Consider the following 14144-nt stretch of genomic DNA (forward strand, 5'->3'; position numbering starts at 1 on the left):
TTGTCACATAAGTAGTTAAGTTGTCGCACTTGCCCACTCTGTACATTATTGTGTGTTTTCAGTTGAAAACTCACAAGGTTTCCAAATACAAATTGAGTTGACGACTTTGACAACTATGTGGAAATATTCTCCTTACTAGCTCCAGTTGTTGACAGTTATAGAACACATTTCCAGTATAATGATGTTGTCCTTTTCTGTGGATTTTCGTTTCTTTTTACAAGCACATATAGCACAAAGACCTGCTTTATATCAGCAAAACAGAACATGCAAACCTCCTCTAAGTGAGGGTCCGTTTATACTAATCTGTTTCTATATCGTTTCTATCGCGGATGCACTGTCCATTTACATTAAAATACTGGAATACGACTTCATAGGTGGAAGGATTCAAATACTCCGGAGCCCACGTAAGCATTCGCATACGATGCTGATTTTAGCAGTTGTAAACGGGAAGAAACGAGGATCCGCAGTGCTGAGCTCTAGCTACTCGGCTTTTATAATGAGAACCCAGCCACAGCAGCAACGCAAGCCGTACATGGAGCGCCGCTTTTGGGTTAGACCGGGAAGAAGCAGCGCATGGTGGGACAATTTCGTGGACCAAGTTGTTGTCGCCGAAGAATGGCGCGAGAACTTTCGAATGTCCAGAGCAGCCCTGATAAATCTGTTAATATAAAGCAGTTGCTCATGCTCCAGATGCAAGGGCGATCATATGACGTGATGGCTGATTAGTCATGTGACTAGCGAATCAGCCGATTCCCGTTTCAGTGTAAATGTAAATAGTTTGCAAGACGCCGACACGAAGAAATGGTGAAATGAATTAATGTAAACAGAGCCTGTGTGATGTGGTAATAGTTTCTCTGTTTCTCTCTCAGTGATGGCTCCCAAGATGCCTTCGAACTCTATTATAGTGAGACATACAGTGAGGGCTCGTCTCTCTCCCTGCAGGACTCCCATCGCAGTCTGGCATCAGTCAGTGATGGAGGAGATAGTAACCCCGCCTTGCTGCTGATGCAGGAGTACATGATTACCGTGAGTGTGGACAGTTGTCATCATAAACTGCAGCTTCTGCAAACTGGAATAGATTTTACTCCAAGAATCACTTTTATCCTCAATTCAGTGGCAGAACAGTTAGCATTTTAAGTACACTTCTATGGTTGTATGTATCATGACATAATAAAATATCAGTGAGTGTGAGCAGCTCTATAAAAGCAGAAGTTTAGCCAGTTTGTTGTTCTGCAGCATTCAGGTGTGTGTTTACACGATGCCAAGGAGGAAAGACATCAGCAATGATCTTAGAGATCTTTCTCACTTCAGCTGTGGTCAGGCATAGCACTTGTTCGCCAGGAGGGGGGGTGTTTTTCCTTGCCACCACATCATTCTCTGCATCAAAACGACTGTAGAACACGTTCAGCGCATCGGGCAGGGAGGCATCACTGTCACAGGCCGGTGTTGTTGTCCTGAAGTTAGTGATGGCTTGGACTCCCTGCCACAGCTGCCGTGTGTCTCCACTGTCTCTGAAGTGGCCTTGGATTTTCTGGGCATGCGCTCGCTTTGCATCCCTGTAGCCTGGGCCAGTGTTGCCCGCGCTCTGCTCAGGGCCTCCTTTTCTCCTGTTCTGAATGCTGTGTCTCTGGCTCTCAGCAGTGCACGCACCTCAGCAGTCATCCATGGCTTCTGGTTAGAGCGCGTGGTGATGGATTTGATGACCGTGACGTCATCAGTGCACTTACTGATGAAACCAGTGACTGAAGCCGTGTACTCCTCTAGGTCAGTGGAGCCGTTGGTGGTTGCTGCTTCCCTAAACATTTGCCAGTCAGTGCACTCAAAACAGTCCTGGAGGGTAGAGATGGCTCCTTCCGGCCAGGTCTTTACCTGTTTGTTGACTGGTCTGGAGCGTCTGACCAGCGGTCTGTATGCTGGGATCAGCTTGACGGAGATGTGGTCAGAATATCCCAGGTGGGGGCGGGGCTCGGCACGATATGCACCGGGTATGGTGGTGTAAACAAGATCCAGCGTGTTCGCTCCTCTCGCTGTAAAATCCACATGTTGGTAGAATTACAACTGTTTTTAGATTTGCATGATTGAAGTCTCCGGCGACAATAAGCAGTCCTTCTGGATGTTTGTTTTGGAGATCACTGATGGCCCTGTACAGTGCGGTTAGCGCTTCCTTAGCGTTAGCGCTGGGAGGAATGTACACAGCTACAATGTGCAGGGAGGAGATCGCTCTCGTTAAGTAGAATGGTCTACATCTCACGACCGCGTATTCCACCAGCGATGAACAGGACTTGGAGACTATAGAGTTGTTGGACCAGTCCGTGTTGATGTAAACACACAGTCCCCCGCCTCGTGTCTTACCGCACAGCGGGTCTCTGTCGGCTCGATGCGAGGCTAGTCCGTCTAGTTGAATGGCCGCCTCCGGGACGCGGTCGCTGAGCCATGTTTCTGTGAAAACATTCACACAGCAGTCCCTAGTGTCCCGTTGAGTAGTCCGTTGTAGTTTGATGTAGTCCAGTTTATTTTCAAATGAGCGGACGTTAGAGAGCAGGATGGACGGGAGAGCCGGTCGGCTAGCATTAGCCATCAGCCTAGCACGGACACCGGCTCTCTTGCCCCTCTTCCGTCTTCTCTCACACCGCTTTTGGCGCCTCCTCACCCGGGCCTTGTCTTCAGGCGAGCTCGGGAATTTGCGAAGCAGCCTGGTAGACTGTAGCGCGTCCTTTGTCTCCGTTGGTAACGCCGTTGGGCAGTGTTTAAGTCCCATAAGTAGACTCCGTTGGTAGACTTGTGATACTGCATCTGAGTGTTGCAGTTTAGCGGCCTCTTGAGTGTAGTTTGTAGATTTCAGACACATAACTTAACGATATAAATACAATAATACACTAAAATTACACTGTTTTACTCAGTTTTTCCTCTCGAGGGGTCGCTGCGAAAACGATCGCGCCGCCGCTTTATGGTTACCTAGGCAACCAAATATATATATTATTATTATTATTATTATTATTATTATTATTATTATTATTATTATAAAATAAATATTATTCACAGACAAAACAGAACAACCAGCCCAGCCCGGCTGGACCCTAACAGCATCTGAACAAACCACAAGACTTCTGGAACAAGAGCAGACCAAAGTGGAGATGTTTGCTCATAATGCACAGCAGCACGTTTGGAGGAAACCAAACACAGCATATCAGCACAAACACCTCACACCAGCTGTCAAGCACGGTGGTGGAGGGCTGATGATCTGGGCTTGTTCTGCAGCCACAGGACCTGGGCACCTTGCAGCCATTGAGTCCACCATCAACTCCTCTGGATACCAAAGTGTTGTAGAGTCAGATGTGAGGCCGTCTGTCCGACAGCTAAAGCTGGGCTGAAACTGGCTCATCAACAGGACAAAGATCCCAAACACAGCAGCAGATCTGCAGCAGAATGTGTGAAAAAGAGAAGAATCATCGAGGTGTTGCAATGGTTCAGTCAGAGTGCAGACCTCAGCCTGACTGAGATGCTGTGGTGGGACCTTCAGAGAGCTGTGCAGAAACCAAAGCTGCAAACCTCAATGAGCTGAAGCAGCGCTTGAGAGAAGAGTGGATGCCATCAAGATCCCTTTGATGGCATCTTTGTGGCCTCTTTAACGTGACAACAAATTCATAAGTATGGCTGTACATATGCAGGTATAAAACGGAGATTTGTTACTTTGACAGTGCGGTTATATCCCACTGTAGGTTGTAGGTGGAGCCAAAGAGCAGATTTGCTTGTTGCACTTGTACTGAGAGCTCCTTTGATCACATGCTGTAGGATCACAGTAACAACCACCAAATGAAAACGCCACACTATCAGATCCAAACCTTTTAACTAACTGGACAAGTTTAGTCGTATGATGAAGCCAATAGTTGTGACAGACTTCTACAAAATAGACGAAGAAGAGAAATAGTCTGTATGTTTGTGTGATCTTCACATGTGTGCAGCTGCACAACAAGCTGAGTCCAGTGGAGCTGCAGCAGTTTGCCGTGTTGCTGAGAGAATACAGGCTGGGATCAAACATCGACCACTTCTGCTCTGAGCTGCTGCAACTCTACGGAGACAACCGCAAGTTCCTGCTGCTGGGTGAGAGACACGGAGACAATGGGATTACTAACTGAAACGTAGCAAAGCACAACCTACTACTGTCTATGGTTATATTACAGCAGATACCTGTCGTGCACACACTGTATACTGATGTGCTTCCGCTCTGAATCCCTCAAACAGCTGACAGGGCACACATGAAAGTCTCAGACTGACTGCAGTGATGATGATGCAGGCAGCTGAGGGCACCACTGTACCACTTTTTTGATGCACAGTGATCCAACACAGAAACGACTTCCCTTAAAACTTTTAAAACAAATTGGCTTCCTCTTCATAAAGCACAAGGGATCACTGTGTTATTGGTTAATTGACTTAAACTTAAATAGACTCACATAGTTAGAATGATTTCTTAACTTTCTTTGGATTTTATTGTAATATTACCCATTTTATCCATTCAATCAATTCTGGACAACAAAGGTCACTCTTTAACATCAGGAGTATTTACCTTGTAGCTTTGGTGTTTTAGGCATGCGACCGTTCATCCCAGACAAAGATGTTGGGGCATTTGAGAGTTTCTTGGAAAGTATTGGCATCCGGGAGGGTGGGATTTTAACCGACAGCTTTGGACGTATTAAACGCAGCATGAGCAACACTTCGGCCACAGCCATGAGAGGGTAAGTCTGTCGGAAAGTGGTGTGATCATCTCAAAGTGGACTTTTAAAGCTTCAGTCTAACTGTCATTGTTTGGCCTGGTGAGTTTAGGATAGTTCTAAAGTAGTTGAGTTTTCTACATGTAGTGAAAGGGCAGTTTGAAATTGTGTAGAAAAGCTCTTTTTCCCCAACAGGTATGACAATGGCTCTCTGGCCTCAGGATCTCAGGAATTCAACCGACGCATCACTGACATCACCCATGACATCCAGGCACTTGGCTTCCAGGACACGCATGGAGACATTGAGGAGGAAGACTACTACCTTTGATGGAGGGACAAAAGAAAGAATTCACTCATGTGTGAACCATGACCCTTCCCAAGTGCCTCTGAGCAAGAGCAGCTCTTCAGCAGTATTACGTCCAACATTAACAAACTGTACTTTAAATATTCTGATCCCTGGCTTTTTGATTTGGGCCCCATATATCTGAAAAAGTATCATTCAGTGAGCTGTTCAAGGGAAACTTGCCCTTTACGAATTTTTGCAGCCCCATTTCTTTCATCCCTACGGAGCCCCTAAAGGGATATGGAGGGATTTTTTTTTTTTTTTGCGAGATCTCGCAAAAGTTTTTTTCCCACGTCAGTGAACCGGAAGTAAAACAGACACAGCGATGGAGGAGCCTACCCATCATCTGTGGGAGAAGTTTATTGATTTCTATTTTAGTATTGGCCTAACATATAAAGACATCAAATCCGTTCTTGCACGTAGACATGGCTTTGACATAAGTGAGAGACATCTGAAATCGCTGTGTCTGTTTTACTTCCGGTTCACTGATGTGGGAAAAAAACTTTTGCGAGATCTCGCAAAAAAAAAAATCCCTCCATGTCCCTTTAGGGGCTCCGTATTTCTGAATGTCGGCAAAGGAAAGGGATCATTTTTCTCTATAGTAGGCATGTGAGAATAAAAAATAATTTACAGCATTGCTGCTAAATGAAATGCTAAACGATAGATAGATAGATAGATAGATAGATAGATAGATAGATAGATAGATAGATAGATAGATAGATAGATAGATGTCCCTCAGTCCCAGTGCTGCATTGACCCATTGTCCCAGCGGCTGCATCATGACCTACCCATGGTACACTGCTCCTCTTCCCTCTGGCTCTCCTCTGTGCCAACATCACTTAACATCAGAAGCAGAGTCAGCGCACCCGTGGGCTTCGCTTCCGTCATATTTTCTCGTTGTCCTTATGTAATAGAACAATTCTGTGTGCTTTCTTTCTCCTAAACATAGGAACTTTATTTTCATCAGCAGTGATAAACAACTTATTTGATTAATAGATCAATTTGCCAAAAGGCTGCTTTTCATCTATTGACTCTGTAGAAATAAATAGATCAATTTAATGTCAATCAGAAAAAGAGATTCAAGTGAAAACTGGGAGTAGTGAAACATGTGGGACCCCATAGCCTGTGGGAAACCAAATACTGGATTCCCCAAGTTAAAAGGGCTGCTTCAGAGTCACATTTTGGTTTTAGCAAGGGTTTGCCATTTTGTCGGGATGCATCGTGTAAGGGACGAGTGCATGCATTATGTCAGCGGCTGATCCCCATGAATACTGGTTAGGGATAGGCTGTAGCCACGGCGGAATGCATTATGCAAACTGTGAATCACCATAAAGATTGAAAAACAAGTTTTGTGTGTGTGTGTGTGTGTGTGTGTGTGTGTGTGTGTGTGTGTGTGTGTAGCAGACCCAATACATAAATTCTGTCATCATCAGATTACAGCTCTGTAATCTCTGCAGTTATCCAGGAGTTGGCTTTTACTATCATATCCTTATTGGTCTGATCCAACCAACACGCACACACACGCACACACGCACAGGCACACGCACTATCATATGCACATCTGTGTTGCATCATCTCAGAGAGACTGTTCTCTGGGTTCACTTGTATTCTCTCCTGTAATTTGAATCTATATTGTTTGTTCTTTAAACAGGTCATATTGATTTTATGTGTATTCTGTAAAATGTTACTCATATTGGACATTTTGTATCTACTGTTTTATGTGTAATAAGTTTTCTTTCTGAAACATCAAACAACATATGAAACATCATCAAAAGCCTCGGCTATTTTTGATCCTATAAGTGATATTTTAGCTTGTTCCTAAGTTTTATTTAATTTTTTCCAATGATACAGCGAACAATTTGCACCAAAGAAATGAAATTGCTCTGTAAAGTAAAATTGATAAAAAATAGTCTCGTCTGAGTTTGGAGCAATGAGCACTCTGGGAAAGAGCCTTTTTACACTACAGCACACACTGGTGGATGTTCAGAACCCACACTGATGGCCCCCCAGCTACTTTCTCCACAAAGACAAGAACCAGCATGTAGAATACATAATAAGATCCAAATTCCCAGTGAGATCAAACAGACTACAAATGAAGTCAGCTTTGGATTTCCATTCTGCAGTTGCTCCAGCTCAGCCGGATGATCAGTCAGAGTTCATTTGATTTAGGTGTGGGGAATCAATAGGTGAATGCATGATACAAACTCCAAGTCTGCAGGGGTAACAGTGTCCTGCAGGGGTAACAATGTCCTGCAGGGGTAACAATGTCCTGCAGGGGTAACAGTGTCCTGCAGGGGTAACAATGTCCTGCAGGGGTAACAGTGTCCTGCAGGGGTAACAATGTGCAGTGTCTTGCAGGGGTAATAGTGTCCTGCAGGTTATATCTAGCTGGTCATGCTGCATAGTATGGTCTTTCTTCTGAACCAGCAGCTGGACTCAGGCCGTGTTGCAGCTGCAGGGCTCAGTCCAGAGGAAAGTTTCCTAACAATGGTCCAACAGCCAATCAAAGCTGCTGCAGCCACAGCACTGTGCTCCGGCTGAAGCAGCACCGCGGCTCCGGGGATGGACCGAGGGGCCAAACAGGCACTACAGAAAACAGTAGCTTTACTTGAGTTGTTTTCTTATTATTATTTCTTGAAAATGTATCAACTGGTTGTATTGTTAATTTAACCGTCTCAGAGCTCCAAACCTAATCATTACAAATGACGAATAAAAGCGTTTTGGTCCTCCATGTGAGAGAAAAAGTAACGCGCTGATTATTATTAAGTCACGTTTTTGTGGACTTAACGTATATTGACTGACTGTTTACAGAGTGCCGTGGCTCGTAACGTCATTACGTGTTCCATTTCTGCCCAATGAGAGCGCAGAGGAGCGGAAAGCAGACTCGCGCCGGGTAAAAGGGATTTGACAGATAAAAGTCTTGAGCTGTTGACTTCCTCAGTGGGACAGAGACCATGGCGGCCGCTGCCTGCGGACAGCACAGCGCTGTCATACCGGCCAGCGTTAGCGGCAAAAAACCGCTCGGGAACAGGGAATACAACCGAAGGAACCGGGAGAACTCTCACCGGAGACAAGCCGCTCTTTTGTTTCTCAGCAACATCTCCCTGGACGGGCGGCCGGTCCAGTGCCAGCACAAAGAGAGTGACTGTGAGGATGCCAGCTCCGGCTCTGCGGCAGCAGCACTGTCCGACCCGTGTACAGACCCGGGACACATCAGCAGCTACGGGACATTTCCCAGTCTGGCAGCGTCCGTGATTCCCAGCCCGGCATCGAAGGCGAGACTCAACATACCGCCGATTCTCGTCCTTCCGTCCGAAACAGGGTTCAACGATGTGGGGAGCGCAGAAGTGTTGCTGGGGTGTCGCCGAGGCTCGTTCCCCTCACATGGGAACAGTAACCTGCTCTCACCGTCGCCGTCCAACACCAGCTTGCTGCCGTCGCCGCTGGGACCGCGGAAGTCTTCCACGCTGCTGTCGGTTCAGAGCTGCAACTCCGTGTCCTCAGAGCCGCGACACAGGTGAGAGAAAGCCCGCTGCCTGTATGCCCTTTGGCCGCTCTGTGACCGTTCTTTGGCCGCTCTGTGGCCGCTCTGTGACCGCTCTTTGGCGGCTCTGTGGCCGCTCTGTGACCCTCCTGGAGCTCAGGGCAGGTGGTCGTTGGAGCTCACACAACTTGTTCGTAGTTGCAGACTGAAGCTGGAGTGGTTCTGTTGGACTGTGGTAATGATGTTCTGTTGGACTGAGGTTCTGTTGGACCATGTCTGTGCAGGGCTTTCAGGTACATTTAAAGTAGGTTTTCTGACGCAGCCTCTTTACTAACTTCTGATGCCAGCAAGCATTGGTAAGTCACTAAAACCCGCTGTCTGTGTCTGTGTTTGTGTCCTTGCTGCAGGCAAAGCAGCTCAGAACAAGATCTCGTGACTTACACGACTAATGCCATTTGATTGTGGAAACATTTAAAAATGTTCACATAAGCTCCTACAGATGATTACTCTGCCCAGCAAAGGTCTAAAGGACGGTTAGTACTGGTGCAGTAAGCATCTTAGCATCAGTGTTCCAGTTTCTGAGCAGATTTCACATCGTATCTGACTAAACCTTCTCATTTCTATTTCACTTCCTGTTAACAAACAAGAAAAAGCTCAAACTGTGCAGGAGGCAGGGGATGCAGCTTATTCTCAGGCTGCTTTCAAACATGACTTTAGTTGGAAAACTTTGTTGAGTAACCAGCTGGAGAAGCTGGCTGCTTCAGGAAGTGAGCGGTTAAAAAGCCCCAAACAGACAGCATGAAGTGGAGCTGCTTTCTGCAGTCCAGGATCCTCTTTGGTCCGCTGAGAGAGCCATGGAGACACTCTGCTCCTGCCTGAGTGCTGATGGACGGATCAGCGTCATCGTCCTGTTGGCAGCATGCCAGCCACACAGCGATAAACACTGCTTAACCTGTTTGCACCTAACTACATGCTGGGAAATTAGCAGCAGATTACAGTTCATCAGTCAGGCAGCAGCAGGCAGCAGGAGGCAGCAGCAGACAGCAGGAGGCAGCAGGCAGGAGACAGCAGCAGGAGACAGCAGCAGGAGGCAGCAGCAGGAGGCAGCAGGCAGGAGACAGCAGCAGGAGGCAGCAGGCAGGAGGCAGCAGCAGGAGGCAGCAGGCAGGAGACGGCAGCAGCCAGGAGACGGCAGCAGGAGGCAGCAGCCAGGAGACAGCAGCAGGAGGCAGCAGGCAGGAGACAGCAGCAGGAGGCAGCAGGGAGGAGACAGCAGCAGGAGGCAGCAGGCAGGAGACAGAAGCAGACAGCAGCAGCAGGCGGCAGCAGGCAGGAGACAGAAGCAGACAGCAGCAGCAGGCGGCAGCAGCCATCATCCAAAGCTCCTGTGGTGTGGCCAGATTTGAATAATTATCGGTGGTGACAGCTTGCTTTTATTTTAGCATTGGGTGGTCTTGGTTTGTTAAGAAGTTGGTTGTTAGTTGTTGAACATTACATTACATTAAATTACGGTCATTTTGCAGACGCTTTTAACCAAAGCGACTTACAATAAGTGCGTTCAACATCGGTAGGCAAAAGAACTTCAGGTCACAAGAAATCATAAGTGCATTTCCTTCTAATACCAAACAGCTAAGAGCAGAACTAGTGCTAGAGTAAGTGCGATAACCAACCAGCCTCTCACCAACTGCACACCAGTCACAGCGGGGTGGGGATGCAAACCCTGGTTCGGGTAGGGGGTAATGAAAATATAGAGGGTGCCAGTGGTGGAGGAAACAATAAGTGCGTAAGGAACTAGGACGGCGCAGATGCTGTCCTAAGAGGGCGGATCAGGGTAGTGTTTCCTGAAGAGGTGGGTTTTCAGCCTACGGCGAAAGATGGGCAGCGACTCAGCTGTCCTGATATCAGTCGGGAGATCGTTCCACCATCGGGGTGCCAGAACAGAGAAAAGCCGTGACCGTGTGGATCGTGCGCAGGGACCCCTGAGTGACGGGGCAGCCAGGCGCCTGGTGGCCGCAGAGCGAAGTGGTCGGGCGGGGCTGTAGGGCTTGACCATAGCCTGGAGGTATGAAGGAGCTGTTCCTTCCACTGCCCTGTAGGCCAGCACCAGAGTCTTAAACTGGATGCGAGCAGCTACAGGGAGCCAGTGTAGAGAGCGGAGAAGGGGAGTGGTGTGGGAGAACTTTGGGAGGTTGAACACCAGACGAGCAGCAGCTTTCTGAACCAGCTCCAGAGGTCTGATGGCAGAAGCCGGGGCGCCAGCAAGGAGGGAGTTGCAGTAGTCCAGGCGGGAGATGACAAGAGCCTGGATGAGCACCTGTGCTGCCTTGTCGGTGAGGAAGGGGCGAATCCTCCGGATGTTGTAGTGGAGGAATCGGCAGGAACGGGTCACTGATGCGATGTTTGGCGAGAACGACAGTTGGTCGTCCAGGGTCACACCCAGATTCCTTGCGGTCCGGGTTGATGTCACCACAGAGTCATCCATGGTGATGGCCAGGTCTCTGAACGGGCAGCCCTTCCCCGGGAGAAACACCAGCTCAGTCTTGTCCAGGTTGAGCTTAAGGTGGTGCATCGACATCCACCCCGAGATGTCTGCCAGGCACGCAGCAATGCTTCCACTTGGGTGTCAGAAGGGGGAAAAGACAGAATCAGCTGGGTGTCGTCTGCATAGCAGTGGTAGGAAAAGTTATGGGAGTGGATGACAGAACCAAGAGATGATGTGTAGAGGGAGAAAAGAAGAGGACCTAGGACCGAACCTTGGGGAACCCCAGTGGTGAGCCTACGTGGCTTCGACACAGACCCTCTCTTGAACTAGCAAAGAAATAAGGTCACCCGTTGCCTCTCTGGGGCGTCCCTGTGCGCTTTCCTGGGGCATGTGTGCTCTCCTGGGGCATGTGCGCTCTCCTGGGGCGTCCCTGTGCGCTCTCCTGGGGCGTCCCTGTGCGCTCTCCTGGGGCGTCCCTGTGCGCTCTCCTGGGGCGTCCCTGTGCGCTCTCCTGGGGCGTCCCTGTGCGCTCTCCTGGGACGGGCTGGTGTTCTCCGCTGGCTGAGCCTCTCCTCACCTCCCCATGCAGCACAACTGTGTCGGACCTTTGGCCACAGCATGACCAGCTCGCTGTGGACACTGTCCCAGGCCGAGCCGTCCACCAGACGACTGGTTTAGTCCTTTGTCCCTTAAGCCCTATTCGGACGGGACTAGTTTAATGGGGGGACCTGGGGTAAAGTAATAATAACCGGGAAATCTAGTCCCGTCCGAACGCGCCATGTCAGTAAAGATAGCAGAGTATGTCGGTAAATTTTGTCAAGAATTCTACCTCCTGTGAAACGGTCCGGAGTATCTACCATAGGTAATACTAATCCCGTGCGACTGCGACCTTCGGTAATAAGTACGGAATATGTCGTCACATCCTTTTAAAGAGAGAAACAATTAGGTGTAAAATAGAAAATGACACTTGAGTTTCGTTGTGCAATCCTTTTTTTAAACTATACTTTACATTCAGGTAAAATAAGTATCCTGAGCAAAACTTTTGGTGAACAGTACTTTACATTAAGGTCAAAAATGAATAAATCTTCTGTTCTGTTACACTGTACAATACGTTTTAGTAATACTTATCATTCAGGTAAACAAACAAAAAAGTCTTCTGCGTTTGTATACAATAATTTTGGAGCAGAATGCTTTATATTCAAGAAAACTCCTCCAATGTTAGATGAATATTACAGGGATTTCTTGTCCCGTCCGAATTGGTCATTTCTTCTCCCTGGCGTCGTCTGGTTAACCAACATTACCATACGTCCCCCCACTGAACTAGTCCCGTCCGAATAGGGCTTTAGAGTACAACAGAGCCCTGCACTTGTTACTGTCATGATGTCTCCAAATGATTGTCCAGATCATTTCTAAATGTTAAAAAGCAGCTTGTGTGATGCAGAAAGAAGCCGGTTTCCCAGCAACAGTCCAGCTGCTTTATGTTGTGGAGATGATGGGCTGCTGAACGGATGAGTTTCCTGTGCAGACGCGGCCCTCAGCCCACCTCCACACTTCCTGGTGGGACATTGTGAAATAAAATGCTTGCTGGATGAAGTTGACCCTGAGTAGATGCAACATGCTTTGTGTTGCCTCTCTGTGGAAAGGATCAGTGTGTGACGTCCATAAAGTTATCACTTTATTAGCTGATTAAACTGGATTCCCTTCCACAGGACTGGGGCTGTTCTAGGTTCTGAAGTACAACATTTAGCATCTTTATGGGGATAAAGCCCATCTGTTTTCTCCGTCCATGTGTCCCAACTTTATTATTGCTCGCATTTTAATGTTTGCGACCCTCCTGCCCAACACACAGCAGACTGTGGCCCCTGCTGTGGCCCTTGCATGCTGGGACCCCCTGAACTATAAGAACAACGCAGTGTGGATGGGAGGGAACCGGAGTGACATCATCTTGGTGTGTGTGAGGGTCCCTAAAGTCACTCTGTCACCACTCAACGATATATTTGCTCATTTTATTCCCATTGTTGCACGGTTACAGCAGAGGAAGACAGGAAATGTTGAGGACCCCCCCCCCACACACACACACACACACAGTCGGAGGACTTTCATTCAGATTTCTTTAGATTTTGTTTCAGAAAAACAAAACAAAGCACAGATATGAGTTAAAGCTATTTTATTTGACATAATGAGATGAAGTAAAGGAAACCCATTCTGGAACTGTGCAGCAGAAAGTTTCAGCTCTCCTGTCCATTCTTTGACTTCCAGGTTTGACTCGGGTTCCATCTTTCTTTTCCTCTGTTTCCACGGTGAATCTGAACTGTTTGCTGGCCATGTCACTGAGCTGCTGTGTCTTTCCTGAGGACAGTATGAGCCCTCTCTGCTCTGTGGGGAGATGCATCATCTTCCTCATCCTCGGTCTGGTGGACTCCTCCCACAGACACTCTCAGTATCTCCAGTTTGCAGTTCCACTGGAAGTAAAATCTTTCAACCAGGTGATATCATATAGACTATAATCTAAGAGAACAGCACACCAACAGCAGAGCTGGAACATCATTTAGTATCCGTCAGTGAGAAACGGATAAAGAATGATCAATAATCCTAAAAAGAATGATCAGTACTGAAAACGAGCATCGGTTCAATCCCAGAATGCACCTGAGGGCAGTAAACTGGGCACAATTGGTTACCCATTGGTGGGAAGAAGGGCTAAACCTGTTCAAAATCACCTACAACACCTGATAAAATGTTCCTCCCCCCATGTGCCTAAAGTCTGTAACAGTGTTTTTCTCTTGTTTATAATGTCTTGTTTTTTTGTCTATGCTTTCTGTTTGTTCCTTATGTAAAGCGTCTTTGAGCATTTGGAAAAGCGCTATATAAAACCTATTTATTATTATTATTATTATTATTAAACAGCAGCATGCTAAGACTGATGCCATGTGTATGGAGCTGGAGTTCAGTCAGTGTTTGTGGAAGCTGGTCACATGAATGCAAACAGTGTTACAGCAGGGATAAAGGTCATTAAAGTTCTGTCAGATGTTGTGTTCCTCATGCTAAATGAATCAGATGTTCAGCGCTGAATATGGATTTAAATATTGGTGCTAACACACTCTGCAACACTTTGTGAAAGAGGCTCAC

General features: G+C 47.4%; 2 protein-coding genes across 3 annotated transcripts in view; both read left to right on the forward strand.

Moving 5' to 3' along the window:
* Positions 1 to 7721, forward strand: part of ccm2l (CCM2 like scaffold protein) — a 37836-nt gene extending 30115 nt beyond the window's left edge. Inside the window, exons 8-11 of the mRNA XM_075475404.1 lie at positions 870 to 1026; positions 3963 to 4101; positions 4586 to 4733; positions 4905 to 7721. Of these exons, the coding sequence (XP_075331519.1) occupies positions 870 to 1026; positions 3963 to 4101; positions 4586 to 4733; positions 4905 to 5037 (577 nt within the window). The 3' untranslated portion in view covers positions 5038 to 7721. The remainder of the gene's footprint in view (positions 1 to 869; positions 1027 to 3962; positions 4102 to 4585; positions 4734 to 4904) is intronic.
* A 260-nt stretch (positions 7722 to 7981) lies between these two features.
* Positions 7982 to 14144, forward strand: part of cables2b (Cdk5 and Abl enzyme substrate 2b) — a 74230-nt gene continuing 68067 nt past the window's right edge. The window contains exon 1 of one of the 2 annotated variants that reach the window (XM_075475407.1): positions 7982 to 8569. In XM_075475407.1, coding sequence (XP_075331522.1) covers positions 8007 to 8569 — 563 coding nt within the window. In that variant the 5' untranslated portion in view covers positions 7982 to 8006. The remainder of the gene's footprint in view (positions 8570 to 14144) is intronic. The other variant, XM_075475406.1, reaches the window with a different exon arrangement.

This window comes from Odontesthes bonariensis, chromosome 10 (assembly GCF_027942865.1).
Source record: "Odontesthes bonariensis isolate fOdoBon6 chromosome 10, fOdoBon6.hap1, whole genome shotgun sequence".
Classification (NCBI taxonomy): Eukaryota; Metazoa; Chordata; class Actinopteri; order Atheriniformes; family Atherinopsidae; genus Odontesthes; species Odontesthes bonariensis.